The sequence below is a fragment of the Lepus europaeus genome, chromosome 8 (assembly GCF_033115175.1).
Source record: "Lepus europaeus isolate LE1 chromosome 8, mLepTim1.pri, whole genome shotgun sequence".
NCBI lineage: Eukaryota > Metazoa > Chordata > Mammalia > Lagomorpha > Leporidae > Lepus > Lepus europaeus.
In genome coordinates this window covers 74,719,255-74,746,482 of record NC_084834.1, presented here as the reverse complement: position 1 = coordinate 74,746,482, position 27,228 = coordinate 74,719,255, and the positions used below count along the sequence as shown (strand labels likewise).

The window sequence follows — 27,228 nt, the reverse complement described above, 5'->3', positions numbered from 1 at the left end:
AGACAGTTTCAGGCTCCCAGCTTTACTCTTAGCTGCCCTGGCCTAAAGGCGTGGCCATTGCAGCAATCTGAGGAATGAACCAGTGACTGGAAGGCTTTGTCACTCTGCCTTTCAAATAATAAAAATACTTCCTCTAACAGTAAAAGGACTATGCACTTCAACAGGCCACCTAACCTACTGGCAAATCAAATGTTAGCTATTCCAAATAACACCATGTACCTTTAAAAGAATAGAAATAAAATAGGCTTTTTAAGAAAGTTTAACTTCCAACTGGCTTCTCAAAATTTTTTCTATTCAAAAGCAGAATTCTCCAGTGAATCAACAGGAACACAAGTTTACAAGATTTGGAAAACAAAGTGCAGTATGTTTCTTTTAAAACAGAAAAGACAAAATTTTGGATTTCTATCTGTGGATTAGTACTTGTCTGATAGTATGAAGAACTTAACTAGTAAATAAATATTAGACAATGTTAGTACAAACATCTGAATTTCAGACTACTTGCCAGGAGTTTCTCAAATTTAACTGTTCCTATTTTATGGTTGAGTAAAATGAGCCAATTTAACTAGTGTACAAATAAGTGACAAACTAGATTCAAACACAAAACTAAAAAGACTTGCATAACACTAACCAAAACTGATAGAAGATACTGACCTAGTCTAGGATTTTTAGGTTAAAATTAGAAACTGCCTAACTCTGGATTTGGGAAGAACCAATCTGAAGCCACATTATAAAATTTATGGTAACTGGAAATTGGTGCTGAGGCTGAGACAGTTAAGCCCCTGCCAGCTAAGCTGGTATTTCATATTGGAGTACATATTTGAATCCTAGCTGCTACACTTGCGCTTCAGCTCCCTGCTATTACACCTGGGAAAGCAGCAAAAGGAGGCACAATTGCTTGGGCCCCTGCCACCCACATGGGAGACCTAGACGGAGTTCGTGGCTTCTGGCTGAGGCATGCCCCAGGTCCAACCATTGCGGCCATCTGGAGCATGGACTAATGGACAAAGTAATTGTTCTAATGTGAGAAACATCTAACTCTTACCACAAAATGTGAGCCAAAGAACACTTTTTTTAAGAACCCAAAGGACTTCTACTCTGGTACAGACACATGTACAGAAAAATGTTACAGGTATGAAAAATGAGCAAGATACACAACCGGTTCAAAGAAACCTAACTAGTAAACCCAAGAGCTACTCTTTAAATCGAGTCCCACACAATTTTATTTGAAAAGCCTTAAGATTGCAAAGCATCATCTGAAAGCTGTAAGGAAAAAAAAGGCATGAGAATGAGTAATTTTGTTAAATAATATTGGTTAAAAATCATGTGGGTATATGAACTGGAAATAAAAGATACTTCATGTATCATGTACTCTTATATAACTGGATAATATGGAAGATGTCTTCATTGTATACAATTAAAGACTAATCTCAAACAAGAAAACCTTTAAGCACAATTCCAGAAGATCTGTTTAAACTTTCATTTGGAGTTTTACATCATTAAGTGCTATATCTTTCTGAATAAAGACAATCATTTTGAGGAAATTTAAGCAAAGTCAAATTTCACATCAATTGCATTAAAGAACTTTTCCATGGTCAGCTTTAACAGTACATTGCACGATAAGGGGCTAGTGCTGTGGTGTAGCAGGTTAAGCTTCCATCTGTGGCACCAGCATCCCATATGGGTGCCGGTTCGTGTCTCGGCTGCTCCACTTCTGATTCAACTCTGCTAATAAGGACCTGGGAAAGCAGTGGAAGACGGACCAAGTGACTGGGCCCCTGGTACCCACGTGGAGACCTGGAGAGCGCTCCTGGCTTCAGATAGGCGCAGCTCCGGCCATTTGGGGAGTGAACCAGTGGATGCAAGGTCTAACTCTGCCACTTAAAGAAATAAAAAATTTTTAAAAAGCTTTGTTTATTTGAAAGGTGGAGTGGCAGAGGAAGAGAGAACGAGATCTTCCACCCACTGGTTCTCTCCCCAAATGGCTACCAACATCCCATCTCTCTTGACCAGATTAAGTGCAATTCCCAGTCAGAATTAACGTAATAACTCTCTTTGGGTCAGAGCTGGGCCGATCCGAAGCCAAAAGCATCAACTGGTTCCCCCACGTGGGTGCAGGGGCCCAAGGACTTAGGCCATATTCTATTGTTTTCCCAGGCCAGCCATAGCAGAGAGCTGGACTGGAAGTGAAGCAGAGCCCATGTGGGATGTCAGCACTGTAGGCGGTGGTTTTACCCGCTACACCACAGTGCCTGTCCCTAAATAAAATCTTTGAAAAAAAAATTCCACAATAAAAAGAGGAAAATTCTGTAAAACAAGATTTAGAGGTATGACAATAAGACCTATAAAAATGGAGGCTCTAGAATATCAAATTTACTTCAGTAAACTACTCCAAAAGGAGGTGGGAGGAAGGAATACTTTGATTATCAAATTGACCCAACTTTTAGAAATCCAGCATTTATATTAGATCTTTCCTTTAGAAACCTGTACCCTGACTTTTCTCCCATCAGTTCAAGCTTCTCCTCAGTAGCATCAATAAAGTGATGTTATTCCTACAAATTCATTTTCTGTTTCTAACTCCTATTCCATATATATGTGTGTGTGTGTGTGTGTGTATATATATATATTCTGCAAACACAACTTTTCCTATAATGTAATTTTCTGCTCCTAACCACATACACAAATGCCTCTTCAATATTTCTAATCTCTAAATCTTAAGTTCCTGATCTCCTTCATTTCACATTTTCTATCTACAAACAGTTAAGTGCATTACAAAGTTGTAAGCAATCCCATACTTGATTCCTCCTCATTTCCTCAAAAAAAATGTACTTACCAAATTTTAGAGGTAACTTAAAAATTTCAATTATTTTCTTCTTTTGGCCAACAGCCACTATTTTAATTCAAGATGTTACTAGCTTTTGAATGTTTTATGCCAACAGTTTACTACCAATATTCCTGCCTTCAGTCTGTCCTTCCAACTCTGTGCCCATCCTAATGGTGCAGTAGTCTTCAAGTTTCAAGTTGAGGCCCCTATTCAAAATCTACCAAACCTTTTCTAATAAAATTCAAAATCCTAGATACACAAGGGTATTCTGGGATCTGAATCCCATCAATCTAGTTTTTATCTACCTCTTCAAAACACACGCTTTACTGGACATAAAAATGACAAAGTGCTGCTCCCTATCTGGAACATTCTTCCTTATAATAAAGTCCTCCCTTCAGTCCAATCTGCTGGCTGCCCTTCTTTTATGTACCTTTTAATGAACACAATTACCACTTCCCACCACAATCCTAACATGTACTAATATGTTCCTTAAAAAATAACATAAAGAAACAAGTTTGACACATCATTAGTCTTTGAAAGTAATGACATAACACACTTAACGCTGGAAAAAAAAAAAAAAAACCAACTAAGCCTTATAAGCCAAAAAGTAGTATCTACGGACTAAGGATTATTTGAGCCATTGTTTTTCAAGTTGACTATGATCACACTGCTAGGATATATTATTAAGATATGGCACTTTTTTCTACAGTTAGGTCATATATCAGGTGGAAATTAGAGTTGCCCTCCAAATAATGTGAACACATCTCTTTCTGCCAACTCCATTTCCAATTAAAGAAAAATTAGAGAGCTGGCACCGTAGTGCAGTGGGTTAATCCTCTGCCTATGGGGCGCCAGCATCCCATATGGGGGCCAGTTCTAGTCCCGGCTGCTCCTCTTCCGATCTAATTCTGTTGTGGCCTGGGAAAGCAGTGGAGCATGGCCCAAGTGCTTGAGCCCCTGCACCCGCATGGGAGACCAGGAGTAAGCACCTGGCTCCTGGCTTTGGATCGGTGCAGCAAGCCGGCCATAGAGGCCATTTGGGGGGTGAACCAACGGAGGGAAGACCTTTCCCTCTGTCTAACTCTGCCTGTCAAAAAAGAAATTTTATCTATTTATTTGAAAGGCAGAGTTACCGAGAGACAGGGAGAGAGAGTTAGTACATCAATTCTGACTGGGAATTGCACTTAATGTGGTCAAGAGAGAACCCCAAATTTCACCAATCAATTGACGAGTAATTTTCTGTCAATCCTTTCAAAGATGTAATGTTTTATTAGTTGTGCTTCCTTCTTACCTTCAAAATCAATAAGCACAAACTATTAAAAAAGTATTCCTGCCCCATAACTTTTATTGAGAGCATTTCCTGACTGCAACTCATGAAAGTTTGATACTCTTTTCAAACTGAAATGCTATATTTAGAAAATCAAATTTTTATTCTGTCATCACTTTAACAGACCTAAGTAGCCCAAAGCAAGTGATTGTCATCATTCCTTTCTTCCACCCAATCTGTAGTTTATGGGTTGTTATACTCCCAGTGCCCCAGTTGTATTTTGTCACAACTGCACATCATAGAACTACTCTCATATAACTATTATTTATCTTACACTATATTGTGATATCTTACCACAAACATGCATTCAGAAGCATAAAGAATGCAAGCCATTTCATTGATGCACTCTATAGTAAGCACATAGTTACCATTTAAAGCTGGCAGCTTAATGTATGTGCTAATTTAGGTGACAAAATTTGTGGTACATTTTTCTAACTTTTGATTATTTCCTGAAATTATCCAATCTGTGAGAATTAACTCTTGTAGCCAAAAACACATTAAAAGACTACTAGCAAGGCAAAACTTTGTAGCTGTGGTATATACATTTTTTGCTTTTGTTAATCAGAATATTTAGATAGTTCTGAAAAAAAAAAAAATCAACCATTTATTTTGAAAACAAACACTAGTTATTAATACATGTAAAAAGGCTGCTGAGGACTTACCAACAATATAAAATACATGAAAAAATTGTTTTGAAAATCAAATCAAATTAAATGCTAAGAATTTATCAAGATAAGCAACATTCTATTCTCTGGAAATTTACTAGCATACATGCTTCACTGAATCTTCAATTTAACTGTAGATATGCATACTCCTTACCTTTTGGAAGAGTTTAAGATACCACACCAATTTCTATTTGAAAGATCTGGTTTACTCTGTACACTATCCAATTAGGAAGTTGTGATTATTGTGATTACTAACTTTTCTGTCCTTTCTTAGTTTTGGCAAGTTTTAAAATGAGGTAATCCCAAAATCCTCTGAATCAAAGGTAAGTTTTATGTGGTAGAGCTTGAAAATTGGCCTTTAACAATGCAAACACTCACAGAATCTAGGTAAATAAAGAGGACACAGTAGGAACTGTGGCAGAAACATACATAGTCCCATCTAAAATGGGGAGTAAGGACCAGGTGTTTCTCCTATTTAAAACATCCATGTCCCACTTCATGCATGGTTCAATTCCTGGCTTCAGCTCCAGTTTCCTACCACAGTAGTATCTGTGCCTTGTCATAATTTGTTTTCATTTGATTCATACTTCCTTCTTTGGGTTGCAACATTTTACAATTACTTGAACTCAAGAACTCCTGTCCTATTTTTCCCATAAATTTATTTTAAGAAGCATTTGAGTCATGTATTACTTAATTCCCATCATCACCTTAGTTTCTAACAATTATTTTCATTATCTGTCCCCCTTAGTAATTGTAATTTCCCTAAAGTTTGATAAGTTCTCTATTATGTCCATTTGTATCCTTTTTACCTGACACAGCAAGTACTCACATGAGGTAGAAATATTAAAATTTTCAGTAAGATACACATGTTGTTACTTAGAATAAAAATCCTAAAGTGTCTTCCAAGTTTAAAATAAATTTTAAAGAACATTTAAGTATTTGTGCAAGATAATCTTACCCCAGGATGTTTTAAGTGTGCTCTAATTCTCTGAAATTCTTAGATGGTATCGATAATTCTCAACATTCAATTATCCAGCACATAGTTTCTCATCTACCCAGAATAGAAACAAATTTTGCTATATTCAAAATATCACTGTCTGCCTAAAGTATTAATTTTGTATAGACCTAAAGTTTTATTAATAGATTGCAAAATACAATTAGCTAGACTGTTCGCAAGTACAGAAAGAAGGTACGATTTTTGAGTAACATAGCTCATGGTAGAATCAGAGCCAGTACATTAATATTCTACATCACTATAAAAGGAAAACAGCACTGAGACTAATAGATACCTGGTAATTCCAGAGAGATGCTATACTCTAGAAACCTTATCAGAGAGGATAACACATAAGGTACATGTAAGCAAGTAACTAATTTATTATACTGTTTTTTTAAAGCAGTAAAATTAAGGCATATCCAAAACAAAATTACCACCTAAAAAAATAAACCTAAAGACTAAGTAAAACACCACAAACAGATCAATGCAGTTTTCAACCAAAACCAAAATTTAAAAAATTTTAATACTTACAGGTCCCATAATTGTGGCTTGCCAGTGAAACACTAGATAAAGGGGAAAAAAATGCAACTTATTATCTAAAAATACAGTAGCTTTAAAAAAAAAATCAGCCATAAACATAAACCTGAAAGTTACTTACTATCATCCCCAACTGGACCTGCAGAACATTGTGCTGGAGGGTCACGGGCCAAATCACTAAGTTCCTACACAGAGAAAGAAAATGTTGGGTCACATAACCTAAAAATTTTAAAAAACCTAAGTCAATTGCTTCTAGTTATTTTAATTCCATTTCTTTTAGGGACAAGCAATCCTTAAAATCACATAAATATATTTCATTAGTGGAAAGGAAACATTAAGTAACCCAACTCTAGTTCTTGGAACTTCATAGGCATATTTGTTTAATGGACACATGCGGAGACAATTACTTTGGCTAGGGCTCATTAAAGTTTACATATAGCAGTATCAATGTTTTATTACACAAACAAAAGCTGATCACCTAATAAATCAAAATAGTAGTGAGATGTTCTCAGTTCAAGAACTTACAGCACAGCTAACATTCATGGAATTTGCCAAAATTCCAGACCACTTCAGAGACCCTTTTGTCGTTCTTAAATCCTTTGCTTTCTTTTTGAACAATTATCCAAAAGTAGGGAGGGGGAGCCACTAACTCCAGTTTATACTTGAAAACTTTCAGACCTAAGTACTTTGTTTTTAATCTCCTTATTCTTCAACTCAACAATGTCTTTTACTGAACATCCATTTTTACTACTACTGAAATTCCGCCTAGGGAACCCACTTCTAGGTAGAGCAATCTGCTCTTCACAAAGCTACAATTCTTAAATTTCATGAGTACTATTTCCAGTATCTGTAAGTACTTAATTCTTCCATGAGTTATGCATAACAAATGAGTAGTCTGATATGAAGTAATTTTTTAAAAAATCTAATATTGGCCGGCACCGTGGCTCAACTGGCTAATCCTCTGCCTTGCGCCGCCGGCACACTGGGTTCTAGTTCTGGTCGGGGCGCTGGATTCTGTCCCCATTGCCCCCTCTTTCAGGCCAGCTCTCTGCTGTGGCCCAGGAGGGCAGTGGAGGATGGCCCAAGTGCTTGGGCCCTGCACCCGCATGGGAGACCAGGAGAAGCACCTGGCTCCTGGCTTCGGATCAGTGCGGTGCGCCAGCCGCAGCGGCCATTGGAGGGTGAACCAACAGCAAAGGAAGACCTTTCTCTGTCTCTCTCTCTGTCCACTCTGCCTGTCAAAAAAAAAAAAAAAAAATCTAATATTAAGTATAACTCCATCTTACGACAGAGCCAATGTATGATCAATAAAACTGAAAAGATAAACCGAACCAATGTTAATCTGACGCAGCCTTGAACATTCTCAAGTTTCTCTTAAGTTAACTTACAGTGTAAGAAAGAGCTGCTCCTTTAAAAAAAAAAATCAAATACACAAATACACCTTAGGCTGGGGATGGTTTTAACCACTTTATCCCTCTTCTAATCTACACATGGAAATACTGATAAAAGCAATGTCTGGGAACAAAACAGAAAAACTGCTGAATGCAGTCACATGCAAAAGACAAAGTTCTAGAAAGCAGAAGAATGAAAGCCTAAATTTAAAAAGATACAATAGGGGCCTGCACTGTGGCATAGGGGGTAAAGCCGCCGTCTGCCATGCCAGCATCCTATATGGGCGCCAGTTTGATTCCCGGCTGCTCCACTTCTGATCCAGCTCTCTGCTATGGCCTGGGAAAGCAGTAGAAGATGGCCCAAGTCCTTGGGCCCCTGCACCCACGTGGGAGACCCGGAGGAGGCTCTTGGCTTCGGATAGACACAGCTCCAGCCATTGCTGCCATCTGGGGAGTGAACCAGCGGATAGAAGACCTCTCTCCGCCTCTCCTCTCTCCATGTAACTCTTTCAGATAAATCAATCTTAAAAAAAACAAGAAAAAAAAAACACTAAAGAATAATTAGCCAATGGCAACAATCTAATGCAATTATCAATGTTCCTAAGGTGTGACTCTGAAAGTTATTTCTTCCTTTCATCTTGTCTACTGTAATTATTTTCTACTACACACACAGGAATTTGATTAAATGAGAATTTCTAGACATTAATTCTTTCTAAAACACAGATCTTTGATTTTCAGTACTATCAGGATATAAAATGCAGAATATTCACTCCAAACCCCCACCCTACACCCAGGGTTCAGGAAAGGGGGAGAGAAATTCTCAATTTAAATTCCAGAATAATTGCTTTGAATATGTAGGATCTTGTGGCATTAGAGGAAGTAAACTGTATGACCACCACAGTGGAGTAACAAAATGTATCCAGCATACACACACACCCCATTTTACTCTTATGACCTGAAATATTTGTACATGCAGACACAGAAATTCTAACAGTATCATGATGCTTTCATGCACTACATAGACTTTTTAAAAAAAAATTTTTTTTTGACAGGCAGAGTAGATAGAGACAGAAAGGTCTTCCTTTTTGCCATTGGTTCACCCTCCAATGGCCGCTGCAGCCAGCGCACCGCGCTGATCCAAAGCCAGGAGCCAGGTGCTTCTCCTGGTCTCCCATGCGGGTGCAGGGCCCAAGCACTTGGGCCATCCTCCACTGCACTCCCAGGCCATAGCAGAGAGCTGGCCTGGAAGAGGGGCAATGGGGACAGAATCCAGTGCCCAGACCAGGACTAGAACCTGGTGTGCCAGCGCTGCAAGGCGGAGGATTAGCCTGTTGAGCCACGGCGCTGGCACTACATAGACTTAAAAACAATTTTCAAAGGTCACTCTGAAGACGAAACACTTGACTTTATTATAGAGCAAATTTAACAAGTAAGATAATTTTTCTTAATAAATCTGCTATATTCTTGGGGCCAGTGTCATGGTGCATTAGGTTAAGTTACTGCCTATAATGCCAGCATCACATGATTGCCAGTTCAGGTCCCAGGTGCTCCACTTCTGATCCAGCTCCCAGCTAATGCACCCGAGAAAGCAGCAGTAGGCTAAGCACTTGGACTCCTACCACCCACATGGGAGACCTGGTTGGAGTTTCCGGCTTCCACCTGACCCAGCCCTGGCTGTTGCAGCCATTTGGGGAGTGAATCAGAATGGAAGATCTCCCTCCTGCTGTCATGCTTTAAAGTGTATCTTGAAAAAAATTCCTTTAAAAATCAATTTCTGAAGCATAAACATTCTTTAATTGGTTGCGGTACATACCAATGAAAAGAAATGGAGCCTGTCAAAATGCTATTAATACACTCAAATATAGTGAGTAACTTACAAAATATATGAAAAGTTCAGTTAAAAACCTAGCCAGTAGTTTTTTGCAGTTATCTGTAATTCAGATATAAAGTGATGGTGATTCAAAAATTACTTCAAAAACAGAAAGGTACCATTATAGCAATGATTCATTCAGGGGTTTATAAAGGAAATATTTACATTTTGTTCAACATCTGTTGAAAATTTTCAACAGACACTTAACCAATTAGATGTCCCCCACCCAAAAATTTTTCACCTTTTGAAGCTTTTAGCAAAATAGAATCACTGAAAAGATACATTAGAAATTTTTTCTTACAAAACTGAGGCTGAACAGTTAAATTACACAAACCCCAATACTACCTACATCTATAATTGTGCTTCAAATATCTAAATTTGTGAGCAAGTTTTCTTATTTCAATTGGTAAGTTTGCATTTTATACCAGCAGTGGAATAAAATTGAAATGGCTAGGGTGGGCATTGTGGCTGACTGGGTTAAGCCAATAGCCCTGGCTACCCTGCTTCCTGTTAATGTGCTAGGGAAGGCAGGGAAAGATGGTCCAAGTACTTGGTTGGGTTCTTGGCTCCTGCCTGGCCCAGATCTGGCTGTTGTGGCCATTTGGCATGGAGTGAGCCAGCAGATGGATGATCTTTCTCCTTCTCCAACTCTTGCCATTATCTTTAAAAAAAATACGTGAATTTTAAAAAAATGAGATGGTTTAACATTGGAAGATTCAACATTGGTGAATAAAAAGTGATTACACAAGTTTTCATCTTGAAAGGCACGAATCTAAACTTATTCATCCCAAATGAAGTGCTTCTTTGGGGCAGGTATTGTGGCAAAGTGGGTTAAACTGCCACTTGGAATGCCCACAACCAACATCAGAGTGCCCGGGTTCAAGTCCCGGCTTCATTCCCAATTTCAGCTTTTTGCTGGTATATATCCTGGCAGACAGCACTGACAGCTCAATGGGTTTGGTCCCTGCCACTCACAAAGACACTCAGACTGAGTCATTGGCTCCTGGCTTTACAGCCTGCCAAGGCCTGGGTATTGTGGGCATCTGGGGAATAAACCAGAGGGTAGGAAATCTCTCTGCTTTATAAACTTTAAGATTTTTTTTATTTGAAAGGCAGAACTACAGAGAGGCAGGAAGAGGGAGAGGGAGACAGAAAAGAGGTGTCTTCCATCTACTGGTTCACTCCCGAAATGGCTGCAATGGCTGGAGCTGCACTCATCTGAAGGCAGGAACCAGGAGTCTCCCCCTCCCCCCACTCTAAGCCAGAGAGCTGGATCGCAAGTGGAGCAGTCGGGTCTCAAACCAGCAGCCATGTGAGATGCGGCACTGCAGGCAGCAGCCTTACCCACTATACCACAGCGCTGGCCCCTGCATTATAAATTTAAAACAAGAACAAAAAACTTTTTAAGCCAGCACAGTGGACAATAATCGCACTGATACACTGCCAATTCACTTCTAAAACTTTCAGATGATTACGTTATCAAAGACCCTAAGACTCAATCTTAAAGATGACAGATAAAATCATATCTCACATGTTCAACATATTCACAAGAGGGAACCAGGGGCCAGGAATGCTACAGTGGATTATACAGCAGCACCACTTTGAGTCTTGACTACTCTGCTTCCTGATCCAGATCCTTGGGTTAGCAGGAAATGACGGCCCAAGTCCTTGGGCCCATCACCCATATTAAGAGAACCAGATGGCGTTGCTGGCTTCAGCCTGGCTCAGTCCTGGGCATTGTAGCTATTTCAAGAGTGAACCAGAGGGTTGGCACTGTGGCATAGTTGTTAAAGCCACCGCCTGCTGTGCTGGCACCCCCATATGGGCGCCAGTTCAAGTCCCTGCTATTCCACTTCCTATCCAGCTCTCTGCTATGGCTGGGAAAGCAGAAGATGGCCCAAGTTCTTGGGCCACTGCACAAGCTCCTGGCTCCGGGCTTCAGATTGGTTGCAACGGCCAGAGCTGCGCCAACTGGGGAGTGAACCAGCAGATGGAAGACCTCTCTCTGCCTCTCCTCTGTGGTGACTTTCAAGTAAATAAATCTTAAAAAAAAAAAAAAAAGTGAATCAGGAGATCGAAGATTGATCTTCTCTATCACTCTGCCTTTCATAATGACTGTACTCAGAAATATTTTAAATTCTGGAATATTACCATATACGTGAGATATCCTAAGAATGAGACTCAAGTCTGAAGTCTAAGCATGAAATTCATTTATGTTTGTAGATACTTTGTACATATACCTTAAAGTAATTTTATACATTTTTAGTGCCTGCATTTTGTGACCTGTCACATGAGATCATGTACAGAATTTTCCACTCGTGGCATGCTGCTGTTCTAAAGTTCTGGGGATGACAGTTTGGGAGACCTAGACTGAATTCCAGGTCTTGGCTCCAGCCTGGATGTTCAGTATATTCTGGGAGTAAACCAGCAGATGGGAAGGTATCTTGGTGTCTCTCTCACATAAAATTGAAGTGTACAAAACAAAAATAACTCTTTAAAAACTATGGAACTTAACTAGAACAAGTCAACATACTACTTGAAAATTATACATTAACTACAAAGAATGAAAAGTATTTCTTCGAAACAAGTTTTTCTGCACACCAGTATTTATTAATCACTAAGGCCTTTTCAATACTGTTGTTCCTTTAGCGTAATAACTTCAGCTAGTTAATGCTAAATTTCAGCTCTTTATTCATTCAATTTCAGGTTCTGATTACTCTCAAATCATTTATAAATGCTGTATTTCTCAAACTTCCCATGATCAAGACACCTCTGAAGCTATAATTAACTGCCTAAAATGGGGCCAATAAACCTACACACCAAAATCTACTTCAAATTCAATGTTGAGAAAAATGACCATGGTAACATTTTAAGGATCAAAATGGCCATTTTTAAAGAAAAAAACACCTGTCTCTCGCTCTAACTCTGTCAAATAAAAAAAGATAAAAACACTAATTTCACTTTTCTGCTTGCCTTTCAAATAGTATCCAATGCTAATCAAATCATGTATCAGCACTTACTTTTGAGATGCCAAATAATTTTAATGACATTATGCTCACAAAATGAGTAATAAGATACAGCATCTTTGGCAGGGAAAAAATCTGAGGATTAGAGTAAGTCATCATAGAAAATCTTAGCTGTAGTTGACACTTTGTTATTCAATAAAACCTTTTCACCCAGGGAACTGCTTTATTTCCTTACTACAAATACGTGACTTTAATTCTTGAGTGACTGTCAAGCTCCTGAACCAATTATAAGGACATGGCTAACCACAGAATTTTGTTGCCTCTGCTTCAGTTATTACCTTAAAGGGCTGGAATCTAATATAAGCTCAGACTTGATTTTACTAGTCCATTGTCTATCCCTGCCCAAGAATTTCCAAATCAAAACTAGAAGAGACACTCATTCTATAATCAAGAGCTGGAAGAGATATGACCCAAAGCTGTTGGCAGTGCCTTAAAATTACAAGGTAAAGAAGCCAGAGAGACCACATTCAGCAGCAAAGATAACAAATGGCTGACTTGACACAAAATGTGCAGAAATTTTAGTCCCTGAGGTTGTAGCTTGTTCTGGTTCCTACAGCTATTCCTTTAAGTATCCAGTTTGCTTCTAACAAACTCCCTTACTAAATCTGGGTCACATCAAGAATGAAAAAATGTAGTGTGGAGGGACCCATGTTAAGAAACATGCTACCTGGTCCCTTTTACCAATTATGTAGATTATCCTACTAAAGTACAATATAATGCTGAACCTTCCTGGAAAATCAGAAATGTAAATGAAGCAAAGTCTGAAACTTACATTATGGAGAATAAGGAACAGTCATGCATCCTAATGCCACATAAACTAGAGGTAAATTTAAATCTAACAAAAAATGCAATGCTATTATCTAAAACTTCACCATTAATACATTTACTCTTATGTACTTTTTTTTCTTTTTGGTACCAAACATGTTAGTTCTGAAAATACCAAGACAAATAAGAGTAGCAGAGAGGGGTAGAAACTAGAGCCCCATGTCAAAGACTATCCCAGCGGCAATGAAAAAAAAAAATCACGGGTTGCTTTCAACCAGGAGTTTAAAAAATCAGATTTGGATGTTTCAAAGTACTGGCAGAGCACCAGAGGTGAATCTTCACTTGTAATTTTTAATTAAATCGCATCATTAAAGCACACATGTATTACTAAAAATTTTTACTATAGTTTCTTCCAATCTTTAATGTTTTAGAAATAACTGAAGCTCTAAGTGTACTCCTCAGGTTGCCTTCTCCCGCCCTTCATGAGATGTTAGTCCAGATTTCTATATTACTGCACATACATTTTGTTTAATATATACCACTTTTGTAGGTTTTCAAAATTTTAATCGTTTAAAGTAACATATACCATGTATAACATTGGCTTCCAACGCTACTTGTGACAAGGGCTGCTAAGAATCTGTTAACACCAAAATATACATATGCCAAACTAAGTTTGTTTGTTTTTTTAAACAGGCAGAGTTAGACGGAGAGAAAGGTCTTCCTTCCGTTGGCTCACCCCCCAAAAGGCTGCTACGGCCGGCACACTGCGCTGGATCTGAAGCCAAGAGCTTCCTCCTGGTCTCCCATGTGGGTGCAGGGCCCAAGCACTTGGGCTATCCTCCACTGCCCTCCCAGGCCACAACAGAAAGCTGGACTGGATGAGGAGCAACCGGGACAGAATCCGGCGCCGCAACAGGGACTAGAACCGGGGTGCCAGAGCCACAGACGGAGGATTAGCCAAGTGAGCCGCGGCGCCGGCCCAAACTAAGATTTTTAACTTGTATACCACATCCTAAAATCATATCACAGGAATTCCTACTAAGACAGACTGAATATATAACTACATTAGGAAACCACAGGAAGCATTTAGTTGAGTGAAGAATGTAAACTAAGTTGCCAAGATGGTTTTATCCTCCCAACTACCTTATAGAAATAGAGCTCATCTCTATTTTAGGAGCCTCTTAAGAGGGGAACAGAACCATTAAGTGAGACTCAAGACAGGTAGAACAACTTGGAAGTAGGACTACAGGTAAGTTTTATAAAGGGTCATTTCTCCATAGGATGTTCTTGCATTCAAGATTTATTTAAGTTAAAGAACCTGATATGGTATTTGGCACATCAGAGGAAAGAGAACTTTAAATGCAAAACAACTTCCAGGAGGAATACTTCAAAAAGTCTGTGGGCAGCAGGCATTTGGCCAACCAGCTAACATGCCAGTTAGGATGCCCACATCCTATATTAGAGTAACTGTGTTCAACTCCTGGCTCCAGTTTCCTGATAATGCAGACCTAGGAAGGCAATAGTTATGGTTCAATTAACCGTGTTCCTACCACACTTGCAGGAAACTTGATTCTGTTCCCCACACCTGGCTCCAGCCCAGCCCAGCCCAGCCCTGCCCTGGGTATTGCAGACATTTGGGGAGTGAATAAGCAGAGAGGAGCACACTGTTTCTCGTCTCAAATAAACTTAAAGGAGAATTAAAAGTTTATTCTAGTGTAAAAATTTGAAGTCCATGAGGTCTTCAAAAAGGTAATGGCAAATGATTATGAAAAACTGTAGGTGGATTTCAATTTTTTTACCCCCCCCCCCAATACACTTTAATTTCATTTTCTGTACTTTTAAAAAAGATTTGAGACAGAAATCTTCCACCTCCTAGTTCACTCCCCAAATGGCTGCAGCACCTCTAGGACTGGGGCAGACCAAAGGAAGAAACCCAAAACTTCCGGATCTCCCATGTGGATAAAGAGGCCCAAACACTCAGGCCAACTTCTGCTGCTTTCTCGGACACATCGTCAAGTACCCTTTTATCACTCAATGAATGAATGCCTCAGAATGAACAACATATGAAGTAAATTAACACTTTTCCTATAGTTCAGTTGGCCTAACTACCTATCCAATGTTCATCTGTATCTCCTAGTGTGAATCAAGTGTTATTTTTCAAGTTACACGGCCCTTAAACAAAAGCCAAATCAGAGAACAATTATCTAGTCCACTGTAAGAGGAAACAGTTTACTGGACCTAAGGTTATTTTCAATAAGAGCAACTACTCGAATTTTCAAAAGTAATCTTGTGTACCATTTCCATTTTAGTAAACATCTATTAGTGCCTGTAAGTTTCACAAGCTTAATTATTTACAGAACTAAAATTGTCAGCTCATTGCTTCCTAGTAGAGATGAACAGTATAGCTAACATGTGGCCCACATAAAATTGTCACACTCCGCTGACCACCCTCCACACAGGAGAATGCCTAACTCAAGTGAACTCTTGGCCAAAACAGGAAGAGCTGGTGGGGAGAGTCATATAGAGCAGGAGTTACTACAGGATTCATTCACTCTGAAGGGACATTAAGAGGAATCAAGTACACACACATTCAGAGTACAGTGCATCAATTTTGGAGTGACTGGGGTTGAGCCCACTTCAGATTCCCATCCAATTTCCTGCTAATGTGCATCCTGGAAGGCAACAGATACACGATGGTTTAAGTATCTGGGTCCCTATCTCTCACATGGGAGAACTGGTGGAGTTCCTGGCTTCAGCCAGGCCCAGGCCCCATGTAGGCATTTGGAGAAATGAATATGTAGATGGAAACGTTCAGTGTACATGCATGCTTCTCTTTTCTAACTTTCAAATAAACTTGATAAAATAAAAACATTCAAGCAATGAGTTAAATTTTTTAAAAACTGTACTGTTCTTAAAAAAAGACACTTCTAACAGTGTGCTGTTTTGGGGCCAGCTCCTTTTAGGATTATCTTCTGCACTGAAACCTTCTACACAACTCTTGAGAATCTAGTCCTTTTCCAGTGGCAAGAATGTTACTTCTTTCTCTTAGAAGCATAAAACATTTATAGGAAAAGTAGTTACAAGACCACTCTGCCATTTTCTTCTAACCTAGATAAATCAGATCCCAGAAACTCTCAAATGGTCTAGTTTACCACATTAAAGTCCTACAAACAAATCTGAGATTGAAACAGGTTTAATACACCTGACTTAGCTGCCTGTTTCCTTAAGATTTAATAAGCACCATGATGGTGAAGGAGGCTGGGCTTAGGGGATTCATTCACCAAGAAAATCTCTTAACAGATAACCAACATTTTCAACTCAAACTATTAAAGTAGTCATCTCGAAGTACATTAAACAGTAATAGTTATGGGGCTGGTGCTGTGACATAGCGGGTAGAGCCACCGCCTGCAGTGCCAGCATCCCATATGGATTCTGGTTTGAGACCCAGCTGCTCCACCTCCAATCTAGCTCTATTATGGCCTGGGAAATGAGTGGAGGATGGCCCAAGTTCTTGGGCTCCTGCACCCATGGTGGGAAGACCCAGAGGAAGCTCTTGGTTTCGGACTGGGGCAGTTCCGGCAGTTCCGGCCAGCTGGGGATTGAACCAGCAGATAGAAGTCCTCTCTGCCCCTCTTCTCTTTGTGTAACTGACTTTCAAATAAGTGAATAAATCCTTAAAAAATGGTTATAATTTTTAATTCTGAAAACATTTCTTCTGTGGGATTTATAAGAAGAAGCTGACAATGTGATAAAGATCTTCCATCTCTATAAGAAAAGACTTCTGACAGTTAAAATTGGGAAATAATTTGGTCAGTGTCTATCAGCCTTTGTCGTTGTGTCTAAATATGGCACTAAATTTTCTGCTCTCTACATGTTCCTAAGTCAATGATACATGGTGCTGGCAGAATGATACACTGCAAGAACAGGAGACCAAGGCATGTAGGACTGCTAGGGAAGTATAGGAAATGGCTGCTGCCTTCAAAGTTTAGAAATTAAAAGTACAAAAGCTGCTTATGAATAATGAACCTATAAAGTAGCCATGCTCAATGAACCTCTAATAAGATTTAATGCCTCTAATAAAATCATCTAAGCATTCTTAACTTTCTTTCAATGACAACCACTACTTGTGTATCATATCAGAAGAACTGAAAAGGCACCATTTATGGAAACAAATCTTTTACTGTCGGCATACAAGTCCATTAGTAACACATTCTATATTGTCCAAATTTCATTATTCCCCAAAACTTGTGAACTCAGTTACTGTGATAAGACCAACTACATACATTCTACCCCTAATTATAAACTTCAACAATCTGTTATCCAATATCCAAATCTCCACCACTCATCTTGCAGTTTCTAATACAATCGATTCAATGAGGACAGAATGAGATTCAAATAGGTACCATTCCTAACGGTGGCTTTTGGGAAACTTAAAAGCTTATACTACTATAGAAAGCGAATCTGCTGTGTGCTGAGTCCATTTCTTTCAGAACTAAATTTACTTACTTTAAAGATTAAGATTTTGATTATGAATTGGCACTGAAAGACAGTCCTTGCCTCAAACCTGTACTAAATGACAGTGAACACTCTTTGGGGCTGGATGAAATGAGGGCATCACATGGAAGCAGGGGTTAAGTTAGGTGCGTTAGAAAGAAGGAAACTGAAGTTACGAACACTCACTAGGAACCTCGCAAAACACAAAAATTCAGATCAATGATAAAGGTCAAAATGCAGTATAATTATGTCTACTAGGCAGACAATAACACTGATTTGTTCATATAATTATCAAGCTAACTAAATAAGTTCAAAAGGAATTCCTATATACCTTATGTAAATACAAATATAAAGGAAACTTCTCAAATGTTTCTAACAATTATTTCCTAAGCAGTTTGGCAAAATCATGAATGGGGGCCAGAGTTGTGGCACAGCACATGAAGATGCAAGCATGGCATCCCACATGAGCGCCAGTCCCAGCTGCTCCACTTCCCATCCAGCTCCTTGCTAATGTTTCTGGGAAAGCAGCAGGAGTTGGCCCAAGTAATTTGGGCCCTTCCACTCGCAAAGGAGACCTGGATGGAATTTCTGGCCTCTGGCTTCGGCCACAGCTATTGTGGCCATTTGAGGAGTGAACTAGCACATCTGTCCTGCTCTCTAAAACTCTGCCTTTCAAATAAACAAAAATCTCTTTAAAAAGATAATAAAATCAATTCCTAGAACTCCAAGCTTAAGATCAAAAGAAGGGGATAGGTACTTGGTACAATGGTTAAAATGCTGCCTGGGACTCTAATATCCCCAGTGGGAGGTGACTGGTTTTTGAGTCCTAGCTACTCTGCTTCTGATCAGATCCCTGCTAATGCACATCCTGGGAGGCACCAGATGATGGCCCAAGTACATGGGTCCCTGTCACCCAAACAGAAGATCTGGATTGAGTTCTAAGCCCCTAGCTTCAGCTGGCCCACTATGGCTGTTGCGGGCATTAGGGAGTGAACCAGCAGACATAAGTTCTCTCTCCCTGCTTTCTAAATAAAGTGAAAATAAATTTCAAAACGGGTCACAAGGAAAAGTTCCTTTAAAATTCACTTTAATTTCTGAGAAATCCTGAAAGTTTCTATTATTGTAAGGATTAACAGGTAGGTGCTGCACAATGTCTCACTAGCAAGGTATTAACTTCCTGTTTAGTTGTAACTATAGATGAGACAAGTATGCTTCTTCATTAGACACGATACTATAAATGGACTTAATGAGTAATACTACAATTTTCTTCATTTAGATCATCACTGTAGGTCACTTAAGATTATTCAAAGCTGTTCTGTTCTAAGCATTTTATGAAATGGGCAAAGACAGGATGTCAAACTTCATTTCTGAGCTTTTATCCATGAAAGCAAATATTATGGACATAAATAAAAATTAACAGTAGCCCAGGAGTAGAAAACATCTCATTATGTATTAGCCATTTAATAGAATGGCTAGGATTAATAAATATTCCAACTGGAACCAAGGAACCAAATAATCAATCACCATAGACTTTAAAGGATAAATACAACAAATGGTCAAAGGTTGAAGATTATGCTGAATGCATACTTGGGAAATAGAACCAGATGTCTGAACCAAGTACAAGAATATAGAATTTTTCCCCTTCCCACATAACAAGGTTAAGGGTGCAGATCTGAGAATAAACCCTATGTAATAAAGCAAATTGGTTCATCAGATAATTAATGTGCTGTTCTCAATTACACTGTTAGATTTTGAAGTAAGATTGTAAGATCACCACTGTACTAGCAATACCAGAACAAGAGCACAAAATTTTCCAGTTAAGGAATGGAAACAGTTGAATTTCCTAATTTACCAAAACATTGGTTCATATTGACAAGGGAAATTAATGTTACAAAAGATAAGCCACACTAACGACAAGATGGAATACAGAAAATTATCTAGTATGTCTTTAATGGGCAACCAAGGCATGTCAATACCAGTATTTCTCTTTGCAGTAATAGTTTGCCATACTAAACTTACATTCTTGAAAGTTGAAGTTGCACAAAGTGACAAACACCTACTCTTGTTCATTAAAGCAGCTTCTCACTGATGATTACAGCCTTACTCGTTTTTCTTTAATCCCCTGAGACTAGACTACTGTGCCTAATGCAGATAATGCCCTTAGTTCAGTATTGATTAAATGATTACCAACTATATCTGTGGTTCTTAACCAAAGGGCTTCACTTTCTCAATCACTGAGAAAACATTCAAAATGTCTGTCTCCAGAGAAAATGACTAAGATCCCACATTGCTGTATTCTTTAAAAACTCTCAATGTTCTTCTGATGTATAAATATTCACTCATGTCAGAACTACATACATAGGCGACAGCACTGTGACACTGCAGATGAGGCTATGTCCTGGCTGCTCCACTTGTGATCCACTTCCCTGCTACTGATCTGAGAAAAGCACTAGAAGATGGCCCAAGTGGGCCCCTGACACCCGCATGGGAAACCTCAATGAAGCTTCTACTGGCTTCAGCCTGGCCCAACCCCAGCTGTTACAGCCATCTGGAAAGCTAACCAGTGGATGGAAGCTTGCTCACTCTCGTGCACGCTATCTCAATCTGTTATTCTTTCAAATATTTTTTAAAAAAACTACATATATAAGTTAATACATCATATACAGTCAGGTCTTATATAGATGGATAGATAGAAGAAACTGCTATTGAAAGAATGTAGAGGTAGGCCTTGGTACTGTGTAAGACACAGCCTGGGATGCCTACATGCCGTACTAAAGGGCCCGAGTTTGGATACTAGCTCTTGCTAACGTGCACCCTAGAAAGCAGCAAGTGATGCCTCAAGTAGCTGGCCTTGCCAACCCACGTGGGAGGCCCAGATGAGTTCTCAGATCCTGGTTTTGGTCTGGCTCAGTCCAACTGTTGCAGGCATTTAGAGCAGTAAACCAGTGGTTGGGAAATCTGTGTCTGCCTTTCGAAAAAATTAACTTCGAAAAGCATGCAAAAGCTAATCCATGATGTGAGAATTTAATCTTCAACATTTTCACCTCAGGAATCTAGTTTCCTCTTCAACAGAAAGGGGTCATCAGAGTCAAATGCTTCAGAGATTTCTCTAGAATTTACTGTTTCTCCAGTGCTAACAAGAATACTGAACTACATATGAATAACATGATAAAAGAAAAACACCGTGTCGGTTGCTCCTTTTCTAAATTAAGTTTCTTTTTTTTTTTTTTTTGACAGGCAGAGTGGACAGTGAAGAGATAGAGAGAAAGGTCTTCCTTTGCCGTTGGTTCACCCTTCAATGGCCGCCGCGGCCTGCGCACCGAGCTGATCCGAAGCCAGGAGCCAGGGGCTTCTCCTGGTCTCCCATGGGGTGCAGGGCCCAAGCACTTGGGCCATCCTCCACTGCCCTCCCGGGCCACAGCAGAGAGGGGGCCTGGAAGAGGGGCAACCGGGACAGAATCGGTGCCCCGACTGGGACTAGAACCCGGTGTGCTGGTGCTACAAGGCGGAGGATTAGCCTATTGAGCCGCGGCGCCGGCCTAAATTAAGTATTAATGTCTATATGATCAGTATCCCTCAATCCCACAATAGTCCTACATACTAAGCTGACTACAAACAAGCCTTGAGAACGATATAAAAAACATATCAAAGACTTAGGCTATTCTCTCTATAAACTCGCTGGGGACCAAAAGTGTTATTCACTTTAAGAGACCCCTAGAACTCACTTGACAAGTGGTAGTTTCTAGTCCTTCCAAATGTGTTATCAGCTAAAATCTAAATTCACAAGTCAACTACAACGTAACAGTAAAACTAAACCCCAATTATTTAAATGTAAAGGGAGAAGGAGCTTATTTCAGGTAGTGAAAATTAAAAATACATTCACTATAAAAAGGGGAGTTGAAATGGCCCGTCAGTTTGACCTCTTGAGGCAGATCACCTTGACTTGAATCTCAGTCACTAATTGTGTGACTAGACAAATATATGAACCTCTGTGCCTGTACTCCATCCATAAAATGAAGTATCTCACATCCAGGTCTTCAAGATCACAAAGAGTTACTACCCATGAACAACTTGGAAAGCACGGTAACAAAGATTAGTCTGGTCTCAGCTGTTATAAGCAATACTACGTAAAAAGGAAAACCATTTTTAATGACAAAAATCTGAAAGATGAAATTCAAATGTTCAAGAGCACAAACTCTGGAGCTGGATGGCTTGAGTTCTAATTAACTCTGCCACAATGTAAGCCCAGGTGTTTTCCCTAACCTTTTGGTGCCCTAGTTTTCTATAAAGGCATCTCAAGTAGTTCATGGAAAAATGGAGTTGGTACGTGTTCTGCTGCAAATACAATTGACAGCCATACAGTTTTCTCATAATATACATTTCTATCAGCATTTTGAAGATCCCTCAAATGCACACTTCAAGTTTTTGGCACCAAAATAAACTTATCTTTTAATTTCATTTTTCACGATATTTTTAAGTACCCTTATAATTTCAAAATGGAGATAAAATTGTGTCTACTTTCTAGGTCTGTTATAAAATGAACTGAACTTATACAAGTGTTTCCAACGGTTCAAACACATAGCAAACACTGGATACATGAGCTAATCTTTTAGGCCTAGTTCACGTAATACTTTAGATAATACAAAGTCCTGAAATATCCCACAAACCTATGTACTACAGTCATGTTGTCCAATGGGAATGTTAAAGTTGTCTATGGCACCCAACAACCATCATCACAATTTATTCTTGTTTATCACCCTCATTTAAGACCATACTAGTTGTTCCAAATAAAGGATACAACTAAAGACAGAGAATAAGGTTGTTTGAAAGAACTACTAACAGTTAAAAGTACTCCAATAAATACTTCGATAAGTTAGTGAAGAACACAAATTTTTTTAGTATTTCTAATTTGGGGGCTTCAGACAAGAATTCAAAATAAGTAATGACACAGAAATGTATGGATATCAATGGCTACTGTATCTACTTCTATGACAGAAGTAAACAGCATGCCCCTTCAAAGCTGTCCATTCACTACAACTAGATTTACTATCATTTTTAGAAGTTTCCTCATGTGGTTCTGACAGCAACATTTAAATACAAACCACATCAAAATCTTCTATAGGGAGAACCAGCAACGTCTCATATTTACCAATTTAAAAGTGACATCTATTGTATCACCAAAATATTTACAGTAAGATATAGATGGTAGTAACTAAGCATACTAGATGAGAAGTCAATGTTCTTTAGTAAACAAGGATTTTAAGTTGTCATTAAAATAGTAATAACTGTTTAGAGTATCATGCAACATGGGCCTGTTCAAAACCACACATTAACCCATTTAATCCTCAAAAAAAACTACGACCTGAAAATCTGTTTTGTCCACTACTGCCATCTCGGTGTCGAACAGTTGCCAAGTATATATTAGGCACACAACTATCGTTCATTTATAACAAAAACCTATCTTATAAAAAGGCACATAAGTAAGCTTATTCAGAGCTGGAATTTTAATGAGCATTTGTGCTCCTATGTTCACACTCTTAACCATTATTTTATATTGCCTCTCTAGAGCTTTTAAATCATTAAAGTAGTGTCACAGCAGCTGGGTATCACCTGTAAAAGAAAAAAAATCAATGAGACCTTCCTTTAAAGTGTCCTGTTCCACTTACATAAAAACGCTATGGATCTGAAACATTCTGTATCTTAGTGGGCTGAAATAATTTCCAGAGGGTTTTGATTTTTACATTGTATTACTGCAAAATACAGTAATGTGTCCATATGTTAAGTGGTCATATAAAAGGGTTTATTAAATAATTCCTTATACTGCTTAAATCCTCAGAAATTTTTCTTCCTTTCCTTTTCCATAATCTCAGAAACAGAAATATTTAAGTTAGTATTCTGCATAAAACAATGGGATGACTGCCTTAAAATTTTTTCATCATCAGCGTATTAAAAGACTTAAACTCTCATCTCTTGCAAGACACCAGTTTTGCTAAATAAACTCCGAAGTCATACTTACTAATTAAATGCAAATAAAGCAGCATCAGATTTATTTTCCTGAAGCCAACTTCTTCCAATACCTTCCAAGGAATTTTAAAAAGTAACCTATCAACGCCAGTTCCGAACCTGCAACCTTCCTGTCCCATCTCCTATTTTCCAATAAGGCTGAATTTATTCCATGACATTTTTTTCAAGTTAGCTGTAAATACTCCACCCTCCTCGATTGTGCAAGAATCAAATACACCACACATACACAAGTTACGAAAAAGGGAAATACAGTCTCAGAGTTTCGATTCAGGTAAGTCTTGAACAAGGGGTCCTAGAGCAGTGCACAACCTGATATAAAAGTTAACGTTTAACACAGAATATTATTTCACGTTATTTCTAAAGGAGATACCAGAAAGAGCCTGAACCAGTTAGAGCAGCCGCCATCTTAAAATGCGGGACAGAAGTTAGATAAAGAAAATGAGACTAAACCACCGGAGGTGGAGGTTCCGCTCGCCGCCTGAGTTTCAAAAATCCTAGCTTCTTTCAACTTAGATCGATAATTTACTATGAAACCACATTTTAAGTAGCCAAACAATCTTCCCTGCGAGTGTTATTAAACGAACTGAGGCAAAAATAGGTACACCCAGCCTTCCCTTACTGCTATCTCGCCCCCATCTCCCCCAACACCGAACTCCAGCCAAAAGAAAAAGGGAGCTTCCAGAAGGTATTTACATCAGTTCTCAGTGTGCTTCCGATAAACTGCTTCGGGTGAAAATCTGCAACTACTAAACAGAGGAAGTGGCAACATTGTGTCACCCCGGCTCCTCCCAAGCCCCCTCAGCCCGGCCTAAAGCTATGAAGTCTATGAAGTTCCACAGCTCAAGCACTACCCTTCAGCACAGGCCAAGAGACTTAGTCCTAACTGCGACCTTAGCGAAGTTCGGGACCCAGCAGATTTTTCTGATCTCTCTTCTAGAAGACCTAAAGCCTTGCTCCTACAACTAAAACTAGTTTTTCAAGCACCAAAAACAGGGAGCGCCATGACATCTGCTGGGGTGTCTCCCCGCAATTCCGACCCCCAAACGGGACCCATTCTTAAGAAGCAGAAAAGTCGAGGCGTCTTACATCACTCTCCCGCACCTATAATTTGCAGATTCCATCGTAACATACTCAGAACACCACCTCACTTGCCACAAGTGTTCTTCCCTCCCCCCAGCTTTAAGCCTCATGCCTTGAGAAAGCACGTCCGGGCTCTTTATCCCCCAATGGGAGAAGTGACCCCAAGAGACTATCTTCGGAACTATAGTTCTGGCCCGGCTTTCCTTTCCTCCCACAACCCCAATTCCCTTCAGCCCCCTCAAGTTACCTTATTAATCCGTTTCAGCGCCATAGTCTGTGCTTTTTAGTCTGGCTCCTCTCTCCCTCTCTCGGTGTATGCTCAGAGGTCCGGCCAAAACTCTTGATTATCCGGGCGGCGGGGAAGGATTGTCTCTTGGTCTCACACCGGCTCTGCCAGACACAGGCGCCTTTTGCAAAAACGGAGCAGATCAGCACTCGCACAGGCCCCGAAGAGAGACCCTGATGAATCCAGGTCCCTTAAAACCGTCGCGCTCCGGGGTGGGTGGGGTGGCAAATCCACCAAGAGTCCCTATAGCGAGCTTCGGCCCGAAGCGGGGGTGAGGGTGACGGGAAGAGCGAAGGGGTGGCTACAAGTTTAACTTCCCGGCCTCTCGAAAGGAAGAGAGCCGGGTGGGAGAGGAAGAGGCGTAGGAGAAAGGGGTGGGTGCGGGGCAGGGTCCGGGGCCCGGCAGAGGAAGAGCCGGGGCCTAGTCGGCGCTGCGCCGGCGTCACTAGGGCAAAGAAAGGCACGGGGGGAGGGGGCAGCAGCGGAGTGCGGGCTGCCGCCCGGCTTCTTTCGCTTTCTGCTCAAAGGTGCGGCCGGGGAGGGGAAGGGAATAAAGAAAGGTTGGACGTGTGGCCGTCCCCGCAGCTACAGCTATTCTGTATCGCCCCTGACGCCACCGTACACTCCGCCTTCCAGCGCGCTCCCGCGCGCGCCCGCCCGCCCAGCCACTACCACCACGCGCCCGAGCTGCCCGAGGCTTCAGCGCGAGGACGCGCCCATTCCCCCCTCCCACCCACCCCCCAGCAGGAGAGGCCCCGGCTCCTCCAGCTTCCCCACCTCACCCCACCCAAGCCTACAGGCTGGCCACTCCGGCGGCCCGGCGCCCGGAGGCCCCCTTACCCCGCCGGCACTGGCCAGCCTCCCCTTCCCTGCCCCTGGCTGTCCACACCCACGCGTACAGAGGGGCCGGGGCCTCCCTCAAGCTGCGGCCTCGGCCTCCTCCCCGCGCGGCAGCTGGTGCCTCCCCGGCCCTACGGGGCTCACGCGCACGACACAGCCACAAGATGTCCGCTCTGACGGAACTACTGCCAGCTGCCACGCTCCGCCCCTCCCCCCTCCTCCGGCCTCTTCACCGCCGCGTATCAGTCCGCCAACGCCGCCGTCGCGAGCACGGCACAAATCTAAGGGTGGCGGGGGACGGTTTACTGCCCTCGGCCACAGCCGAGCGAATCTGGGCCACCCCCTTTTCCTTCTTTTCGGAACAGCACCTTCTTACTAAACAGATCGGAGGTTGGACTGGGAGGGCGGGGGACGAAGGCGGGTCATAGGCTGAGGGGGGAGGGTGGACGAGTGGCGGAAACCCTTAGACTCAGAGAAGCATCGAGAACCGGAAGGAGACCATGGGAGGAAGGTAATGGAAGCGACAGCTGCGCGCTGGTGCCCCACGCCCCTCCCCACAGCGTCCCTCGGTATCCTCACTTGGTATGGAGGCGGCGGATCTCGCGAGAACGACGTGGACGGCTAACAGGAGCTGGAGCTCTGCAATGACTTAAGGGCAGTTTTGTGCGCTCTTCCGGGCGGGTATCCGCCCCCAAACCTACCAACTCTCGCGAGATGCAGCGAGCCCCCGGCTCCAAGTGGGGCGGGCCCCAAGCAAGCACCGCCCCTGAGTGCTTGTGCTGGTGGGAGGGAGAGGAAATGGAATTCCCCGGACTGGTGTGAGCGCGAGCCGACGCAGCCCTCGCTCAGGCGTCCAATCAAGGGTGTGCGGTGGGAGGTCTCCAGGGTTAATTACTAGATACCTCTCGTCGGGGTTGGGCAGGGTCCTTGAGGGTTCCCGTGCGGCAGGTGAACGGTGTTTACTCACTTGCCCTCCGGGGCCGGTTCACCGGTGGGGGAAGGCGCCCCTCGGGAAGGGGGCGGTAGTTTTAAGTGGATCCCAGCTGACTGTGATCAGCGCTCCCACGTGCGGGAGCCTAGTGCGTTGCTGACCCTCGGTCAGTACTGA

The 27,228-nt window shown here is 41.1% G+C and overlaps 1 protein-coding gene across 8 annotated transcripts in view; it reads right to left on the bottom strand.

Annotated features, from left to right (window-relative positions):
- UBE2D3 (ubiquitin conjugating enzyme E2 D3) overlaps positions 1–26,821 on the bottom strand; it is a 33,649-nt gene extending 6,828 nt beyond the window's left edge. Inside the window, exons 1-5 of one of the 8 annotated variants that reach the window (XM_062199808.1) lie at positions 26,700–26,821; positions 25,242–25,401; positions 8,122–8,258; positions 6,466–6,529; positions 6,339–6,395 (exon numbers count right to left, since the gene is read on the bottom strand). In XM_062199808.1, coding sequence (XP_062055792.1) covers positions 6,339–6,395; positions 6,466–6,529; positions 8,122–8,258; positions 25,242–25,265 — 282 coding nt within the window. In that variant the 5' untranslated portion in view covers positions 25,266–25,401; positions 26,700–26,821. Of the gene's footprint in view, positions 1–6,338; positions 6,396–6,465; positions 6,530–8,121; positions 8,259–25,241; positions 25,959–26,120; positions 26,270–26,488; positions 26,624–26,699 lie in introns of those variants that run through there. The other 7 variants (XM_062199807.1, XM_062199806.1, XM_062199809.1 and 4 more) reach the window with 7 other exon arrangements.
- Between the last annotated feature and the right edge of the window lie 407 nt (positions 26,822–27,228).